The sequence below is a fragment of the Gastrolobium bilobum genome, unplaced genomic scaffold (genome assembly GCF_033153095.1).
Source record: "Gastrolobium bilobum isolate Gb01-03AN ecotype WA unplaced genomic scaffold, APGP_CSIRO_Gbil_v1 utg1963, whole genome shotgun sequence".
In the NCBI taxonomy this organism is placed as follows: Eukaryota; Viridiplantae; Streptophyta; class Magnoliopsida; order Fabales; family Fabaceae; genus Gastrolobium; species Gastrolobium bilobum.
Genome location: NW_026896527.1, coordinates 15,161 through 36,164, shown reverse-complemented (window position 1 = coordinate 36,164; position 21,004 = coordinate 15,161). Strand labels below are relative to the sequence as shown.

Here is a 21,004-nt window from a genome sequence, read left to right as displayed (position 1 = left end):
TTCCATCTAGACGGTAAGTCTGAGTATGTGGCATCATACAACACGGTGATCCTGTGGGTGGGTGCAAGTGGCGTCTTGCACTATTTGTAGGGTTTAGACGTATGTAAATCCTGCATTTCTCTAGCCAGTAGAATAGTATTGACACACATGACATGGTTATCTGTTGCATTGCACTGATTTTGGAATTGATATTGTACATTGCTTTTAAAACTTATATTGCACATGTAAGTGAGCTTGGGGTAGAGAAATCCTTGAGAACCCCTTGTCTTACCGAGATTTCTTTTTAGAGATCTCACCCCACGTTTGGGGCACATATTTCATGTTCAGGTAACTCGGGGGTTGAGACCTCGGGCGGCAGGAGGTCGGAGCTGAGTTAGACCTTGCTGCTTATACTGTTATGATTGGATGCTGACATGCTTTATGTTATCATTATTATGATGTTGTTGTTGAGACTCTAGTGGGCTTTGTGGCCTTATTTGGTGAGCATGGGGGTTGTCCATGCCACATTGATTGACTATGTCTTATTTTAGTTTCGAGTTGTATTAATGTATCAGGATTATGGTCCGGAATGCATGTTGTAGTTCCGTGACTTAGATACTCACATATTTATATTACTAGTTGATTACATCGCACGGAGAAAAAAAAATCGGTTTGTTTGTCCCGTAAACGAATTAATAAGAAAATTGGTTTGTTCGTATGACATAAACGTGTAACTTTTAAGGTAGGAACAAAAAAAAGAATATAATAATTTAAGCACATTAAATTCCATGGTTGACAGCAAAATCTCCATTAAAAAAATATAAATGTCATGTTGACAGCAATATAATAAGAAATATGCCCTACCAATACTCACAACAGTTGTCAGATATCGTCCGCAATGCACTATTGGTATTTGCTGCTGTTCGAAATGAATCATAAACAATATTTGGAAAAGAAAAAATTATTGAAGGGAATTATATAGTTTAGGCAGATGACTAATTAAGAATTACAATGAAAAACCTTTGACTCTGAAAAATGACAAGGGAATAATATACTAATTGTGCCTCGAATACTGAATCTGCATAACAATAAAAAATTAGCAGAAAAATAGGCATAACAACTAAAGGAAATCAACAAAGAAGATTAAAAAATATTTTCTGATAAAAAATTGAGATCTTACTTGATACCAAACAACAATGTTATCTCTTTGTAGAAATAACCAAGTATACTACACTAATCTTTGAAATACTTCATTGTAGACGATGTTAAAGGTAGTATTTGTAACGCAACCATTTTCATCAAGTATCAGCATCTTCAATCCTTGTCTGCTCTTTACTCTAGATAGTGCCACATATAATTGCCCATGAGTGAAGACAGACCTAGGAAGATAAATGCCAACATGAGACAGCGACTGTCCTTGACTTTTGTTGATAGTCATTGCAAACGAAACTACCAAGGGGAATTGTCTTCTTTGAAAGTTTACTGGAAATGTATGACCCGATGGGCTGATCGTCATTCTAGGGATTAACACAGTATCTCCTATATTGTTTCCTGTAAGAACAATTGCCTCAACAACATGATTCCCCAACTTTGTAATAAGTAATTTCGTACCGTTGCATAAACCTCTTGATTTATCAATATTTCTCAATAGCATCACCGATACTTTAACCTTCAAAGTTAATTTATGATCAGGAATCCCCGAACATGAGAATGTATTTAAGATATCAGGGGAGATTTCGTCATCCTCAAGAGATGAATTACCGTCTTGTTTCAAAACCTTATCTGAACTCAATAATGTCCTTTCTTCACCCGGAATCACAGCCATTAGGTGCTCGTTTAACATGGCAACATCGGACAATTTAGGAGTCAGAAGAGCACGTTCTTTAAAGAAAGTAGGATCTAATATATTATCCATCAGATTCGGGTAAACAAAATCAACAATATCTGAAAGTGGGTCTTCTGAACCTTTGATCAACAATTCATCTGGGATTGTTATAATAGATTCTCCATCAACATCATCCCCAAGAACACCATCTCCTATTTTAAGCAGCCACTCAGAAAATTCTTTTATTTCCAACAAATTATTAGTGCTATTTCCAGATTTGAGACGCATGTTCTTGGTCAAAGATAACAGATGGCAATGGGACCATAGATAGCAAGAATTGATGGTTGCATGAACTATATCTTGTCTACTACCATTTGGAATGACAGGTAATATTTGCCGAAAGTCACCTCCTAGAACGGCAACTTTTCCACCAAAGGGCATATCAACATAGCTAAGAACATCTCTAAGTGTTCTATCAAGAGCCTCAAAGCAAAATTTGTGTACCATCGGTGCTTCATCCCAAATGATTAACTTTGTTTTTGACAACAACTTTGCCAAAGTAGAATTTTGTTTTATATTACATGTTGAATCTTCGGTGATCTGTATAGGAATACGAAATCTAGAATGTGCCGTACGTCCTCCATGAAGAAGAAGTGAAGCAATTCTGCTAGAAGCAACATTAAGCACTATTTCAGCTCGAGATCGAATAAATGCTGACAGGGTGTTCCAAATAAATGTTTTTTCAGTCCCACCAAAGCCATACAGGAAAAAAAATCCTCCTTTACCTGCCGAAACAGCTGAAATTATTTTGTCATAAACAACCCTCTGCTCATCAGTGAGTGAATTCAGTAGTCTGTCATGCTCTTCTTTCAAAGAGAAACTGTCATACAACAATTCATCCATCACCAGTCTATTCTGCATATCCAATAAAGATTCACCCATGATGCTCGGCATGGATGGGTAATCAGAGAGGCATTTACCGTTGCTTTGCAACACCTTATCGATTTCTGCCAGGGTTATGTTTTTTTATAGAATCCTCTGTAAGCAAAGCATCTGAAAAAAATTGAAAAATACAAAAAAAAAAGGATTAACAAAGACAAAGTTGGTGAGGAAAGAAAAATAAAGCGAAATTATGAACAAAGCAGAGGGTGTGAAACATAAATTTTTTTTTAACCAAATATTAAGAATAGGACGGTGTATAATGTATAGATGTAATTTTATTATGAAGGAACAAAAAATGCTCACATTTTTTCGAAGGTCAAGTGAATTAAACATAAGCAAACTGTTTGCATAAATGAATGCACGATACAGAATGGCAAGAATATTAATTATAGTGCACAATACACATAAATGAATGCACAAAATTTGTTCCGGACAATTACCTTCACGTCCAATTCTTTGCCTATGCCGATAAAGAACATCGTCAGATAGTAATTCCCAGCATTTTTGGAAAACATTTTCAGGCATGTTCATTGAGTTACCAAATAACAATAAGGCAAACAGATTTCTCAGATAAGTTGCTGACCCCCAAGAACTTGCCTCCTTAATTGCATCAATGTACTCATTGTCATCATCCAAAAGCCCCAAAGAATAGCAGGCATCCTTATATGTAGGAAAAAGCACCCCTTGACCGTTCTCAAATCTTCATAACTTGTACAACCCTTTTGAAAATTAAGTAAAGTTCGGAGATAGGAATCTTCTCCATTATTGGCAGAAAAATGATTTATTCTTCCAATTGAAAATCCTTGTTTTCTGGGATGCCATTCATGCGTACTTTCTTTATATACAAATTGAGTTGGATACTCTACATAAGTAAGATTCCTACCTTCGGGATATTTTTTATTTGCATCCATCCAAGACTCGAACATTGATTGTCTAGACTCCGCCCTAGTCTTGACATCGGTTATTGAAGCATGATCACTAAAAACAACGCTTTTTTCATTGGCTAGGTGAAATGGCAATCGCTGAACAGGGGGGAATCTGTAATGAATCTCAAATCCGAATATTCTCCAAGCAGCTTCACATGTGGACACATACCTATCATATATAAGCAATAAATTCAAATTAAGTTAGAAAAAGGTTATTCCAAGTAATGAAAGGAAACATAACCGATATGAATTCAACAACCTACAATCATAAAACATTTTTGATTTCATCATCTGAATGATTTATATTCAACATTGATATGCGCTTGATATTTTAGAAGAAGTTTTGCATTATACGGCACAACATAACGATTATCAAGTTCAACGCCATTCTTTTTGACAACGCTTCCATCATTTCTTCTTCTATAATGAGGGAATCCATCATCATCAATAAAAGTACGAACCATAAATGATTTCTGACTTCTATCTTATTGTAAAAAGAAATGAACAACAAAGAAACTTCTGTAACAGAAAATAAACATACGAACCATGAATAGGTCGAAGGAAGCGTTTCACACTTACCAGTAAAGGGAGACAACACACGACAGCCTGAGGTCGAAGAATCACTCAGAATATTTTTTAAACGGTCCGTCCTTCTTCTCTTATTTTGGGGAGTTTGGAAATCTGATTGATGTTTATTCATGACAGCGCCCAACTTGCTTGGAAGAACTTTTGATTAAGAGAAAATAGAAGATAAATTAAGAACTTTTTAAACTCTCCTTTATATGTATATAGATGTGCTTCAACGAAAAAGCGAAGAGAAAAGAGAGATACTCCCAAAAATACCAAAAAAATAGAAAAGAAAAGTCCGCGAGATAAAAAAAACTCAGTGTGCGGAAATGACAGTGCCGTATTCGAATTGCAGGGTGAAATTAAGATACATAGGACAAACGTCATTAAGATAGAAGTCATTAAAAATTTAAAATTGATGGTCAGAACATGTGCGCTTTCACTTTATAATTTTGGGTAATAAAAATTTAAAATTTACAAAATTACTTATTCGTAAAATTATAAATTTTAATTACTTATTCGGTAATTTAATTAAATATATATTTTGCTTTTTGAGGGAGTAGAAGTCATTTCATCAATGTGTCAGCAATTTCTGGTCATGAAAGACAAATATAATTATCTGTTTCAACGTTTAAAAACAAAATAACTATATAATAAAAAATGTAGGCGTTTCGAGCTTCAGATGCTTCCTGGTTCTTGCGCCTAAAGATTAAAATTCGATTTTTAAAAGAAATTTTTTTCCCACCATCCATATTTAAATTTAAAATTTTAAACCATTTCAAATTTCGAATTTCAGATCAGACGACGAATTCCAACATAAAAAGCAATTAAAACACCTGATTATCCAATTAAAATTTTGAATTTCAAAACCATATTTATTTATTAATTATTCTTTTATGTCTGCCACCACAAATGGTTATTAAATTATTCGATTTAAAGATTAAAATTTGATTTTTAAAAGATATTCTTTTCCCACCATCCATATTTAAATTAAAATTTTTAAACCATTTCAAATTTCGAATTTCAGATCAGACAACCAATTCCAACATAAAAAGCAATTAAAACACATGATTATTCAATTAAAATTTTGAATTTCAAAACCATATTTATTAATTAATTATTCTTTTATGTCTGCACCACAAATGGTCATTTAATTATTCGATTTAAAAATTAAAATTTGATTTTTTAAAGAAATTCTTTTTCTTTTTATGTTGAAATTGGTCATCTGATCTAAAATTCAAAATTTTAAACCATTTCAAATTTTGAATTTTAGATCAGATGACCAATTTCAACATAAAAAGAAATTAAAACAGCTGATTTCTTTTTGGATACCAATGTGATGGGCAGTGGGACATTCAATGTCTTGTCTGCCACCACAGATGGTCATTAAATTAATCAATTTAAAAAATAAAAATTTGATTTTTAAAAGAAATTTTTTTCCCACCAACCATATTTAAATTCAAAATTTTAAACCATTTCAAATTTTAGATTAGATGACGCATTCCAACATAAAAAGCAATTAAATCAGCTGATTATATATAACACCTCACAATTTTTAAGTTTAAATATTAAGATGTTAATCAAAGAAAAAAATAAAAATAAAAGAAGTGAGGTGCTTGTCGTGCTTAATTGTTGTCGTGCTTAATCCTTGTCGTGTTTAGACAAATCCTTGTCGTGCTTAGAATCATTGTCATGCGTAAACATATGACCGCCTATAGCTTTACTTCTTTCTTCCTACGGCCAAGGAAACATAAAACAATCAAAGGAATTAAATAAGCATAGAAATCAAGTGGCTTGGCGGTGGAACAAAAGCAAACATTAAACAAATAGAATTCTGATTTTTGGTGAAACAATCAAGTCGGTAGGTTGGCCTTTACTTCAAAGGAAGGTAAGCTCCTTAGTGTGATGCATCAAGTCGGCACGTTAGCAAGAGGTGGAAATCAAAGGAAAGAAATAAGGAAATGTTAAGTGAATTGATACAACAAAGCCGGTTCCTTGTGTCTTTCCAAGCGGTGACTAAAAGAAGAATAAAGAAAAAGAAAGGTCCAATTGAAACATCATAGTCGGTCCCTTCTTCTCTCTATCCAACACATGACCGCCTCTTGCCTTCCCTTCATCCTTGCGATCAAACAAGGAAACCTCAAGCAGCTCAATTCTTTAAGGCAATACAAAAAAGGGAACTAAGACACAAGCCTTGTGATTCTAGTCGGTTGGCTTTTTTTTTTTTAGATATCAAGCAGCTGAATTTCTTTTCTAAACCGTGCAACTAAGGAGACATCAAGGAGCTCAATCCTTTACTCTAAACCGTAGCAGCCCAAGGGAGTTAAGAGGAGCTAGTGAGTATTTTCTTGTCCCTAAAATGCTTAATACTTTGAGAAAAAGAATCCTTGTGTTCTTGTGGTCATAACCTTGTATTTTCTTCTTTTGATAAGTGGTAAAAGATGAGTTTCCAAGCATGTATTGTGCGCACCATGGGGCTGACTTTGGATGAAGTTTCATTTAAATATGTTATGGATTGATGGTTGATGAATCCCTTGGATTGAAGTACAAAAACATGGTTATATTTGAAAGAAAATCATGGACTTTGAAATAGGTCAATTCGGCCAAGAGGAGAAAATTGTGTAAACAGTGTGTTAATAAAATTCTAGGTGGAAGTGGATGTTGGTTTCTATAAGTTTTAATGATGTTTGAGACGTTTTTCGTATTCTGACAGAATTGCCGTGTATTGACGATTCCTACATGGTTGTTGTAGGTTACCGTACGTTAATTTGAACCTCGAACCGTGAGCTTGGTGGATTGCCCTTGGTCCGGGATTAAGTGGAATTGAGGTGAGTAATGGGAACCATGCTTTAAGAATTAGTAACTTGCATGTGTTCATATGAACAGTAATTAATTGAGAATGTCCTCTGTGTAGGCATTTCTGTTTTATAACGAGCTCGAGAAATATATTACGTTGGAGCTACGTTGAGAGGATTATTCAGGTAACCTCTTGGTACTGGGGCTTGTTCCCCTTTTCTGTTCCACCTTGCCAGTTGATGGCAACGGTAGGAAGTGTATATGAGTAGTGTAGAACATCATGAGCATGCATGCATTATCACAGTGGGTACTTATGTACCGAGTCTCTGGCCAGTAGACAGTTAGCCTTCGGGCAGTGCGGACTTCCACTGGATAGGTCTCCGAGGGGGAGTTCCAGTTGACCTAGGGTCGTGGTGTGTGATCTGGATAGGAGCACACTAGGAATGTCTCGGGTGTTATGGATGGAAGGGGTACCTTGGTTGTGGTTCTTGGAACACACCTTGGATGAAACCCATAGGCTTATATATGCCGAGGACGTTGCGTGGTATTGGTAGCTACCATTCCAGCTTCGTCATATTTTATATCCTGATATTCCCCAGTTTCTCTAAATCCCTTGCTATATCTCGTTTTAAGTGATATTGTTTTATATTATTTATATGAATTGAAGTGAACCATTGGGCGGAGTTTTCTCCAGAACCTCTGGGTTACTGAGATATATTCGTATATCTCACCCCGTCTCGGGGCATTTATTTCAGGAGATAGCAGTGGAGCTGGAGCAGCGGGCAAGAAGCCCGCAGAGTGATCAGTGGAGTGCTTTAGTGTTTTGCATTTTGTTGCCCATGTGACCTAGGCTAGACTTAGGGTATGAACATTCCATATGTATGTAGGATGAGATTCACTGTCATATTTGTTCATGTCATTTTGCCTAAGTCTAGTACATATATCATTTTGAGGTTTTTACATTATGTTGTATTTGAAGACTTTGAGTTGTAAAGTGTAATATGCATGTTGAGACAGTAAACTGTACCTGAATACTTGATGTAATATGTAAGCATGTAATATGATGGAAGGGAAATAGGCCTATTTTAGGTATATGATTATATGTACGTTTAGAAGATGCATGCAATTGGACTTTGATGATTGAAACATATTAAGTATTAATCGAGAAAGAAATATGATATGTATTATATATGTAAGATAAACTGTGATGGGTTGTAAGTGCCCCAAGGCATTGTTTGTCCTTGTGTGTGCCACCCACTGATTATTAGGTATCATTTGAGGTCATAGATCACTTGTATAAATTTGGAAAACGTTGGAAAAACAAAGGAAACTCTGGCGAAATTTCCAGAAATTGACAGTTTTTAGGTGAACTTTGATAGATCATATCTCCCTCCACAAAGGTCTGTTAGGGACGTTCCATATGCCATTTTAAAGCTTGAGATGTCCTCTAGCTTGTGGTAAAAATTTGGTAGAATTTTGAGTTGAACTTAGACCTGTAAAAAATCAGTGAACACAGACTGCCCATTCGTTTACTGCACATGTGGCAGTTCTGGACCAGTTTTGGGAAATTTATTCCTACTTCTCTTCTCTGTCAAATTAAGCGTATGATATATAAAATTGAAGGTTTAGGTGTCTAGTTTGTGGTATAAAAATTTGAGAGCAATTGAATGAGTGGATTTTCTGCAGTAATTCGTGGAATGAGAGATGTTTTGAGCTGTTTTGGGGTTGGTTGGCAGTTTTGCTTGTCCAACTTCAAACGGAGATGACCGGAGAAAACGAGCTCTAAATAAAGCGTGTGATAGCTTCTTAGAAAGATAATTAAGTAAGAAAAAAGATAACTAGAGAGGAAGGTATGATTTTGAGAGGTGTGTTCGCAAAAAAATAATTAGTGAACTATGTTCGGATAGGTAAAAACGTAAGATTGAGAAATTGGCTAAGTGGGTTTATGGGAACCCCTTAGTGACTTATAATAAGTAAAGTAAGATATAAAAATAGTATAAACAAGTATTCCACAAGATTTTAAAGTTATGGTCACAACTTTTAATTATTACGCTTTTTATGGTTTTAAATGCTCGCGTAATAATCGGAAAAAGTTTATTCGCATTTTTATGAATGAATTGTTGTGATTCTAACTGCACTTAATATCATAATTAATGTTAACAATACCGGTTAACAATACCGGTGTATAACGGGTTGTTACATTTTGTGGCATCAGAGCAGTTTTGTTAGGGAACTCTGATAATGTGTAGCTGTGTTATATGTTGCATAGTTGTATGTAGATTCTTATCGATTACTGCATATGTGATTCCTTAGTGTGGGTCTGATCAACCCATTCCTTTGTGTTACATGTGTGGTCATTGTAAGAAGCCTGCGTGGCAACCCTGGAACACCGAATGTAGGTCCTTAGCCTGATGTTGTGGCTGTAGTGTTGACTGCTCCATGGACAAGAGATGGCGTTAAGAAAAATATGAATATTAGAGGACTTAAGAAAAATAAACTTAAATGTTTTGTCTGACCTTTTTGGTGAAAACTACAAAGTTGTATCATAAGTAAAAATTGTAAACAAACCTATGATATGTACAGTATTAGCACAGGCGAAATTGTAGTATTGTGGATAATAAATATATATTTGAGAGGAGTTTATAGTATGAAGATGGTATTAGGAAAATTCCTACGTATTGGTGTAGTGTAGTACAATAATTATGTGCAGGTGGACTTGGGGAATGGACTTCATTAAGGTGAGTAACTTAGAACCTGATGGATTATTGAAAAATGTGAACATGTATGCTTAGGTGTGAGTTTGAATATTTTATGTTTGATTAGAAGTTATTAGTCTCTGATAGATGGTGTACACTAGAATAAATTAGGATGATTAATGTAGAGAAATAAATGGAATATTTGATGTCTAATCCTAAGGAATTGGACCACTTGAAATTATTATGCTAGTGAAGTGTTAATTGAGAGGTATTGAATTATGGGATTTAAATCTATAAGGAGGTAGTGTTGATTAAATATAGGTGAGATGAATCAATTATGTATTATTGAATAGGGAAGAAGTCGAGAGAATCGCCATGGATGATATAAGATAAATGTACAATGAAGGCACTATTGTGGTTAATGAACGTCGATTCAAATTGAAAGACTTGTCAAGGATAAAATGAATAGGATGGTTGAATTGCATAATCATATGTAAGATAGCAAGGAGAATTGTAAAGAAATTATGATCTAGTGATCTGTATATATATACTGCTAATAGTAGTATGCTTGTGAAATCATTTAGTATTTAATGTGGATTGATAGACGGAGTGGAGGCATTTTCAATGTAATAAATATTCTACAACCACCAATGGTGGAAGTGAGCAGGGAAAAGTTGATCAGTTGCTTTACAATATGTAGTATAGGTCTATGTGAGCCGTAGCAGGAAATGGATTAGAACAATGATAGAATTTTGTGGGTTATTATTGTACAACAATAAGGTGAGATGGTATGATTAGTGAATGAGCTTATGTATAACTAAATGTGAAATCATGTGATTAGTGTATGAACTAAGTTGCACTAGAGTGCAAAATTAAGTGGTTAGCAAAAGAACTGATGTGTAAAATGTGCATGGAGTGTGGAATTAAGTAGTTAGCGAAAGAACTAATATGTAAAGATGAAAATGATAAGATTAGCTAATGAGCTGAGGTAATTTCCAGATGAGGTAATTTTCAGTGCAAGGACTGACGTGTAAATTCAGTGCAAGAAATGAGGTATAATTATCAGTGTAAGCGCCGATGAACAATTATTAGTGCAAGGACAGTTGGGTTTAGAAAGCCTCTGTGTGATGACAATTATCTGTGGAAATATGATACATTATATTAAGAGATGTGAGAGGTGGACAAAACCTTGAGAAAAATTCCGGAGTAATGGAATAGAGATTATGTTATGAACCATATCAGGTGACTAGTCAAAGTAAAAGAGTAAACAATCTTTGAGAAGAATAATCAAGGAAGAAATAGTGCACCATACGTATATGTGATATGATTATTATACTACTACTACTAGGATTATGGGGCTAACCCCAGGTGGGTATACAAAAACACTTTTGCCGTTATATACGGGTAAGATACAGACACCAAATGGACCGGGTCCATGTGTGATATGGAGTGTACGGGGTACTAGTTTTGCTGTTAGATACAGATATGTTATAAGTATGAATTCCCCTGTGTACTGGGTACACGTTTGCTGTTATATACAGATATTTTATAAATATGAATTCCTCTGTGCACTGGGTGCATGTTATAAGACTTGATATTACTATCTCTGTGCGGCTTATGTGCCCGGAGTGTATGGCTATCTCCGTGCAGATTATGTTCCCGGAGACTGTTATTATTGTATATGAGTAATATGAGATGAGGAAGTATTCCACATTGATGGGACTGCTAGTATAGTTGAGGTGTTTTATATAAATGCACAATTAAGAAACATTAGGGGATGTGTGTATTTGTACACCAGGAGTGGTGACATGAATTTTGGGTCCCACAGAAAGTGTGAAGTTACTGGGAATTCTTGCCCTATGATTAAGAATAGCAGCTGGTTAATACTGATGAATTGAGTGAATGTATGTTAGAAGGAACTAATGAGGAAGAAGTATGGAGTTAAGATGGTGGCCTGAGGGCCTTTCATAAGAAGTTAGTTGTGATGGAATTAGGTGAAAATGTTAATAAGGACCAGTGACTTAAATCTAGTGATTAAAGAAAGGTTGATAACTCGATGGATTGATTTGGAGCACGGTATGCGATACATGCTAAGTGAGAGATATATATCCTTGGGAGATACACGGTATTGATAAAATTTTTGAAAATTGTTTAAGGATGAAAGTAGTGCCAGGTGATAAAACGATTGTGTTTGGAGATTACCAATATGAGGAGACTTATATGTGAGGGTTATGATACAGTGTTCTAAGAGGGACATCCATGATAAAAAGTGACGATAATGAGGAAATGGAGGTATAAAGGAATGAAAAAGATGTTGAATCTATAATATTGTTACAGAATGATGAGAAAAAAAAATGGTTAGTTGTTGAAAATATTAAGCGTAAGACCTTTGATGCGGAAGTCATTGAGGGATTTTGTGTTAGACTTGGAGATGACTGAATTGATAGATAGACGAACAGTGGGTGAAAAATTTTGATGTGACGTATAGGTGGAAAATTTCATGAGTGGGTTTGTGGTTGAAGGACCTTGAATGGCTAATCAGAAATACAAACTATTATGAGGGTTGTTAGTTTCGGATCACAAAGAGAAAGATATGGCTGTGATTACCTAAGAAGAAGCGAAGACACGTGGCAAAGTAAAATAAAGTATATAAGTATGGAGATTAATATGAGTCAGAATGATAGGATACATCAAAGTGCCATGAGAACTAGAAAGTATGTGCTTGTGTGAAAGCTAAGGAAGCAACGCAATGGTAAGATCAGTAACAGTAATGAAAAGGACTGTTATATTGGGGTATTGATGAAACAGTAGGGACAACGAAAAGATTGAAGAACTAAAGAAAGTGTGAGTTGGAAATATTCCAGGAATAATCAGTAAATATACATGAGAACGGTTAGAGGCTATTATGAAAACAGTTATAGGCTTTTGGGGAATGACCTTGGGTCAGAAAGATAGATAAAGACGAGAATGAGATGAAAGGGGACAGACAAATTGTAATGTGTTTATGTATTACCTATAAATTAGTGAAAGTGCAACCGTGAACCATGGAAAGCTTAAGCATTGTGAATTAAAGGTCATAGCACCACAATAGACAAGTATTGTGAAGGATTGGGGAACAGAAGATACTGCAAAAAAGGGGTTATGTCTGTGACGAAAGTAAAAGTGTAAAGACGTACACCTGAGAAGGCTACTTGGGAACGGGAGGATGAGATTCTCTGGCTGTATCCTGAGCTAGAAGACAGGTATGATTTAATTTTGCGGAAAAAATTCTAAAAGTTGGGGTGAATATAACACCTCACAATTTTTAAGTTTAAATATTAAGATGTTAATCAAAGAAAAAAATAAAAATAAAAGAAGTGAGGTGCTTGTCGTGCTTAATTGTTGTCGTGCTTAATCCTTGTCGTGTTTAGACAAATCCTTGTCGTGCTTAGAATCATTGTCATGCGTAAACATATGACCGCCTATAGCTTTACTTCTTTCTTCCTACGGCCAAGGAAACATAAAACAATCAAAGGAATTAAATAAGCATAGAAATCAAGTGGCTTGGCGGTGGAACAAAAGCAAACATTAAACAAATAGAATTCTGATTTTTGGTGAAACAATCAAGTCGGTAGGTTGGCCTTTACTTCAAAGGAAGGTAAGCTCCTTAGTGTGATGCATCAAGTCGGCACGTTAGCAAGAGGTGGAAATCAAAGGAAAGAAATAAGGAAATGTTAAGTGAATTGATACAACAAAGCCGGTTCCTTGTGTCTTTCCAAGCGGTGACTAAAAGAAGAATAAAGAAAAAGAAAGGTCCAATTGAAACATCATAGTCGGTCCCTTCTTCTCTCTATCCAACACATGACCGCCTCTTGCCTTCCCTTCATCCTTGCGATCAAACAAGGAAACCTCAAGCAGCTCAATTCTTTAAGGCAATACAAAAAAGGGAACTAAGACACAAGCCTTGTGATTCTAGTCGGTTGGCTTTTTTTTTTTTAGATATCAAGCAGCTGAATTTCTTTTCTAAACCGTGCAACTAAGGAGACATCAAGGAGCTCAATCCTTTACTCTAAACCGTAGCAGCCCAAGGGAGTTAAGAGGAGCTAGTGAGTATTTTCTTGTCCCTAAAATGCTTAATACTTTGAGAAAAAGAATCCTTGTGTTCTTGTGGTCATAACCTTGTATTTTCTTCTTTTGATAAGTGGTAAAAGATGAGTTTCCAAGCATGTATTGTGCGCACCATGGGGCTGACTTTGGATGAAGTTTCATTTAAATATGTTATGGATTGATGGTTGATGAATCCCTTGGATTGAAGTACAAAAACATGGTTATATTTGAAAGAAAATCATGGACTTTGAAATAGGTCAATTCGGCCAAGAGGAGAAAATTGTGTAAACAGTGTGTTAATAAAATTCTAGGTGGAAGTGGATGTTGGTTTCTATAAGTTTTAATGATGTTTGAGACGTTTTTCGTATTCTGACAGAATTGCCGTGTATTGACGATTCCTACATGGTTGTTGTAGGTTACCGTACGTTGATTTGAACCTCATAATACCACTTCTCAAAATCCTCATAAACGGAAAATGGACACTTTTTGCATGACTTGTACCACCAGTTGTATTTGCTCTCAATTGCCTTTATAGTCCCGTATGTGATACAGGTAGTTACCTTAATTAAAGCAATCGCAGTTTAACATAAAATATCATCAATACAAAATTGACAGAATTAAAGGAAAATAAAAATTAAAGAAAAGTAAAAATAAAATTTGAACATTTACCTCAACACAAAGTTTCACATCACTGATAGACTTTTTTTCAGTCTCCTTAAGAAAATCATTTTCGAAAGAATAGGATGACTGAGTAGACAATTGAGTCATCCTTGTACTACTTTCCACACCATCAATCGAGAGACTATAACGCAAAAATTAATAATTAAAAAATCAAAAAAATATGAAAATCCATTAATCAATAACCGAATAAATGAGCTGAAGAAAGAAGGTACACACCGTTTTTTGAACTCAACAATCTCATTCAGTTTTGAATCCATTACAATCCTTGTTGTATATTTTGTATTTGTTATCCCGACCTTACCTATTGAGTTAAAAGGTTCAGATAAACATTGAATACAGAAGCAACATTAATTAAAATAACGTGCATAAAAACTGATTATAAAAGCAAAAATTAAAACAACGTTGTTTGGAAAAAACATACCTCTAAAACACTTAATCCTTCCCAGTTGGACTATCAGGACGTTATGAGGATCGTCGTTGTCTGCCAAAAAAGATTGGACCTCATCCACATAATGCTCCCACAAAGTGCACTCCAACTTATGACCCCTACACGTGAGTTGTAGCAAGCACAACGTTAATACGCGTAAAATATAAGCTAACAGAGCTGGACAAAAATAATTCATTTAACTAAACATTTGTAAGTACCTCAGGTCGTCAAGCTCCAACACCACCATTTTTGTCTTCCTACCAGAAACCACACGATCACAAACTTTCCCAATTCCTGAGATTAAACCAATGACGTCTACAAAAAAAAAAGCAGCAAAGAGTTTGTGAAAAAAATTATGCAATAATAAAAAACGAATACAGAAACATAAAAAACACAGTTAATGAAAAAAATAATGATACAGAATAAGATTACTCGTGACAAAACATTAAAAACACAAAACTATAACCGCAAAGAGTTTAAAAATAAGGAAATAGTTATGATACAGAATAAACCAATGACGTTTAAAAATTAAAAAAAGGCAGTAAAGAGTATGGGAAAAAAATAAAACCCGCAATAATTAAAAAAGGATAACAGTGAGGAAGAATCTATTACCGACTAAATAAGGGGAGTCAGACGTTTCTTTCTCAATGATGTTATAATCAACAAAATCAAAATCACTCGCACAAATATCAGAAACAACAGTCCTCAAGTTGAAAGACAAACGATACTGATGCTTGGTTGGCCTAAACACATCGCTATTGAATCCAACTCCAAATTTTTTTATAAAATAGCACTCTCCTTCGTTGATTTTATTCCGCTCCTGCAAGGTACCTTTGACAGTGGCGTGGATCCTACCACCCTTCAAAAGAATGGAGCCAACTTATGTCAACAACGTTAACTAAAATGATCAAAACAAAGATGGAAGATTTTTAAAACACAGAACACAACTTGTTCATCCAATAAAACCATTTCAAGATTGTCCTCCAAATTTTTACGCTGAAAGTTAGGAACTTTCCAAGTCCGAACCACCTTCACCTTAATCCTCCAGTCCTCCTTGGCAGGATTAACATCCTTCAGAAAATCATATTTTGAACTCATATTTTGTGTAAGAAGAAAAAACAGAGAAGCAATCACCGACGTTGAAGAATAATGCGTATCAGGAATTGTATAAATGAGAGTGATTTATAGTTTTTGAATTGTCTTCTTTAAAAAATGTGAAGTTTTTGAATTAAACTGAATAAAGATTTAAAAACAAAGATAACGACAAAAGAGTGATTCAGTAGTTATAAATGAGATTTTCATGGAATAAAACAGTCATTTCTTTTAATAACAATGAATATCCCATTTTTTTTTTCAAAAAACGTAAAAATTTGAATTAAATTCAATAAAGGTTAAAAAAAAAGATTAGATTACATGATAACCATCAATTATTTAAAAAACAAAGATGACGACAAAAGAGTGATTCAGTAGTTATAAATGAGATTTTTATGGAATAAAACAGAAGTTTTTTCTAATAACAAAACACTCATACCTGATTCCACTGAATCAAGAGGTTAATAAAAGATTCAAATTTAAAAATCTGAAAATAAGGAACAAAGGTCGGGATATGTATAATTTTTTTTTTTTTACTAATTAATTTTTTTTCGAGTAAATAGAGTTGTATTCTTTAAAAAATGTAAAGTTTTTGAATTAAACTGAATAAAGATTTTAAAAACAAAGATAACGACAAAGAGTGATTTAGTAGTTATAAATCAATGAATATCCCGTTTTTTTAACAGTCATTTCATGGAATAAAACAGTCATTTGTTTTAATAACAATGAATATCCTGTTTTTTTTTTCAAAAAACGTAAAGATTTGAATTAAACTGAATAAAGGTTAAAAAAACGATTAGATTACATGATCAACATCAATTATTTAAAAAACAAAGATGACGACAAAAGAGTGATTCAGTAGTTATAAATGAGATTTTCATGGAATAAAACAGTCATTTGTTTTAATAACAATGAAGATCCCTTTTTTTTTCAAAAAACGTAAAGATTTGAATTAAACTGAATAAAGGTTAAAAAAACGATTAGATTACATGATCAACATCAATTATTTAAAAAACAAAGATGACGACAAAAAAATGATTTAGTAGTTATAAATGAGATTTTCATGGAATAAAACAGAAGTTTTTTCTAATAACAAAACACTCATACCTGATTCCACTGAATCAAGAGGTTAATAAAAAATTCAAATTTAAAAATATGAAAATAAGGAACAAAGGTCGGGATATGTATAATTATTTTTTTTTTACTAATTAATTTTTTTTCGAGTAAATAGAATTGTATTCTTTAAAAAATGTGAAGTTTTTGAATTAAACTGAATAAAGATTTAAAAAACAAAGATAACGACAAAGAGTGATTAAATAGTTATAAATCAATGAATATCCCGTTTTTTAACAGTCATTTCATGGAATAAAACAGTCATTTGTTGTTATCAAAAAAAAAAAAACAGTCATTTGTTTTAATAACAATGAATATCCTGTTTTTTTTTTCAAAAAACGTAAAGATTTGAATTAAACTGAATAAAGGTTAAAAAAAGCGATTAGATTACATGATCAACATCAATTATTTAAAAAACAAAGATGACGACAAAGAGTGATTTAGTAGTTATAAATCAATGAATAAGAAATCTTGACCATTGATTTAAAGTAACAAATCCTGTCAATTGAAAATATAATTCTTTTTTGTATTTATTATATTCACCGATTTACCATTAAAGGAAACTTTTTTAAATGTTGTAGTGTGAACACATTGGTGAAATTGAACCACAGTGCGACACGTCAACAAGGTTTCCACAGAATGGAATTCCTTTATAATATAAGATATATATATATGAGGTTATTCAATGTAGATAGCTGTTTATTTGTAATTACATACAGACAATGTTTTAAAAAGATTAAATAATCAACTTGGTAATTGTTAATGACGTCATAATTGAATAGAAAAGTTTATTCCGCATTTTAATTAAGCGTGGCTTAATACGATGATAACAAACCGGGTATATACGAGGTGTTATATATTCTACAACTATCACACTAATGGTGTGTTCAATTATAATTATTCCCCTAATTATTTTTAGAGTCCTATATAAGGATATATCTTAGATGAAAAAAATGGTACTTGGTGAATTTAGAATATAATATTATTTTTTTACCTTCAAGAGCTCATACTTGTTCTTATCTTATTCTTTCTTTGATTTTATTTTTACATTTCATTTTCCTTTATTTCATATTTCACGTTCTCTTGTATTCTCCATCAAATTTCAACAATTTTTACTTATGTCATTTTTATAATTTATTTTTATATTTCTAAATATTTAAATTTATATAATTTTTGATTTTTTAAATAATGAAAATTTTGATGAAGAAATTTTTTTGGCTCGCAAGTCAACCCTAACCCACCCTGCTAAATTATAGGATTTTGAGAATTAGAGCTAAAAATAAGTACCTACCAGTAAAAGATCCAAATGGGTTAGCACCAATTATTTTGTCACCTCTACCCCGAATGACATCTCAATGACATTGGTTGTGATTAAAGGGAATCTTTGGAATATCCTCCATTGGTTCTGTTTGCTGCTGCAAGCTTAAACTCTTATTCAAAGAGATGAAGTATAAGAGAGAAGATGAGGTACAGAAACACATTCGTCTGAGCTAAGGTAGTACAGGTTTCAATTTAAAGGGTTCAATGCAAGGATTCTAATGCTAGTGCTCAAAGATGACAATTGAAAAATGATTTTCCCTTACTTGTGGTTTGGCTGATAATGGATGTCTAAATAAAAAAACCACTAGTCAACTTGTGACGATTAATGGCGTAACTAGAAAAAAAAATTGAAAGGGAACGACACTATTTAAAGGGGACAAACGCCCCGGCTAACCCCTCGATCAGTTGCTCCACCAAATGTTCGGAGTAGGTTCAATTCATTTTAACCAACACTTGTATTCTGAAAGCGAGTGTTAAATTGAGATTTTCAACCCAACTTAACATGCGTGGTGGATTAAATCGGTGGATCGAACGGTACGTATTCGTTTTGCCTGCTAGTAACTAGTAGTATTTTTTAATCAATAAATTTCTTCTTGCTGGTTATCTTTAAAGATTAAAATCAGTTTTTTATAGAAAAAGAAAAATCAATTCTCCAAGTAGACCAGTAGAGTTTGATAATAAATCAGAAGTTCTTTGTCACAAAGAATTTAAATTTCAATGTCATTTACAAAAAAACAATATATAAAAAAACTAACCAAGACTAGTCTAACAAAACATCTAAAAGAATATAAATACAATCTAACTGATATTTTTTCCTCTATTTTGAGGTATCTTCTTGTGAAAATTTGAATGCTTCTTGACGTCAAAAGTTGGACTTGCAGCAGGTCTATACTCTGGTAACAACCTTCCTAACTTGTATCGCAAACCACAGGCATTGCATAAAGTATTTCGCCCCAAAGGACCAGCCCTCCATTGAGAAGTATGTTTGCTCTCACAATGACTACAACTTTTCTCCGTAATAATATTACTTTGATTTGGCTTTGAATCCTGATAATCTACCCCAGATTTAGACGGTAACCATAATCCGCCAAATATAAGTATCCGTCTTCTTCTAGATTTTTTTGTTCTAGGCTGCTTCGGAACAAAACTTGACTTCTTTTGACTATTAGGGTTGATTTGGATATTTGACGAATCAGCAAACAAAATTTGTTGTGTTTTTTCCTTGCCAGGTTGCTGGAATTTAGACTTTGTTTCCAAATTTTCTTCTCCATCAGTGTCAATGAACTGGGAATTATTCTTCAGATTTAAACCAAATTTCAAGTCTTCTTCATATAAACTAGGGTTGATTTGCATATTTGACAAAGCAGACAACAAATTTGGATGTGTTTTTTCCTTGCCTGGTTTCTCGAATTTAGCCTTTGTTTCAAAATTTTCTTCTCCATCGGTGTCAATGAACTCGGAATTATTCTTCTGGTTTGAACCAAAGTCCAAGTCTTCGTATAAATTAGGGTTGATCTGAATATTTGACAAATCAGAAGACAAATTTTGTTGTGTTTTTCCCTTACCTGGTTGCTCCAGTTTAGCCTTTGTTTCGAAACTTTCTTCTACATCAGTGTCAATGAACTTGGAATCATTCTTGAGAATTGAACCAAAGTCCAAGTCTTCATACAGATTAGGGTACCATTCCAAATTTTCTAGAGGGTCTTGTGGGACATCAAGTGGGTCTGCAAAGGAACCATCTTCGGAAGGGGAAAAACCAGACTCGTTCCACAACAGTTCATCAAAGTTACGAACTTCATGGTCCTTATCTTGGGCTAAAGTCATAGTACCGACACTACTTAAAAGAATGAGAGCGTGGACAACAAGAAACAAAACGCACACCATGGATAATCGGTTGCTGTCGAATAATTGATTTATATAACCTTCGAAAATTAAAATTGAATTCCGAAAATGCTGCTTCTTTTGGATATATTTTATCATTTTGTTGTATATCTCAATATATTCGGCCTTTAATTTTAGAAAAACTGTGTATTGTTTTTTTTCTCTCTCTCTGATCTTATCCATTATTTTCAGTATTTGGGATTTTTAGCTTTTTGAGGGATTTATATCTTGATTAACCACTAAAATATTATTAAATCTTCATTTTAACATTAAAACAATAATTTAGGTTTTTTGGGCTTAGTTTGCTCGAATATTTTCCTCTGGCCTATCAAATTTAGAATTCAATCAAATCTATGTGGATTTCGTAAACATGCATATGGTTTGTTGTGGGACAATAGTAGTGTAGGTTAACGAGATCACGAAAATTATGCAAATATATCATGTGATTGGTGTTTGTCCTTTTAAAAGTTATAAAATTATGTCATTTTAAATGAATGAAAGATATACACAATGAAAATGGCTTTTTGACTCTTTTGCCCTTCATTAATTAATTAATAATCATTTTGCCTCTTATCCGAAACTATCTATCAATCTGCCCCTCTTTAATCGATTAACTTGAAGATTTAATCGATTAAATGGTCAAAACTGACAAAAATGGTTGACTTGAAGATTT

The 21,004-nt window shown here is 33.6% G+C and overlaps 2 protein-coding genes across 2 annotated transcripts; both read right to left on the bottom strand.

Annotated features, from left to right (window-relative positions):
- Positions 1-1,033: 1,033 nt before the first annotated feature.
- LOC133300264 (uncharacterized) lies at positions 1,034-16,023 on the bottom strand. The gene is made up of 10 exons (XM_061499777.1): positions 15,864-16,023; positions 15,144-15,240; positions 14,920-15,044; positions 14,715-14,799; positions 14,487-14,619; positions 14,238-14,377; positions 3,671-3,841; positions 3,187-3,446; positions 1,229-2,811; positions 1,034-1,057 (listed from the first exon to the last, which is right to left on the bottom strand). The coding sequence occupies exons 1-10, from the start codon at positions 16,021-16,023 to the stop codon at positions 1,034-1,036; spliced, it is 2,778 nt and encodes a 925-aa protein (XP_061355761.1).
- A 3,225-nt stretch (positions 16,024-19,248) lies between these two features.
- LOC133300261 (GATA transcription factor 14-like) lies at positions 19,249-20,274 on the bottom strand. The gene has a single exon (XM_061499775.1). It carries the CDS (start codon positions 20,272-20,274, stop codon positions 19,249-19,251), a length of 1,026 nt encoding a protein of 341 aa, XP_061355759.1.
- Positions 20,275-21,004: the final 730 nt, after the last annotated feature.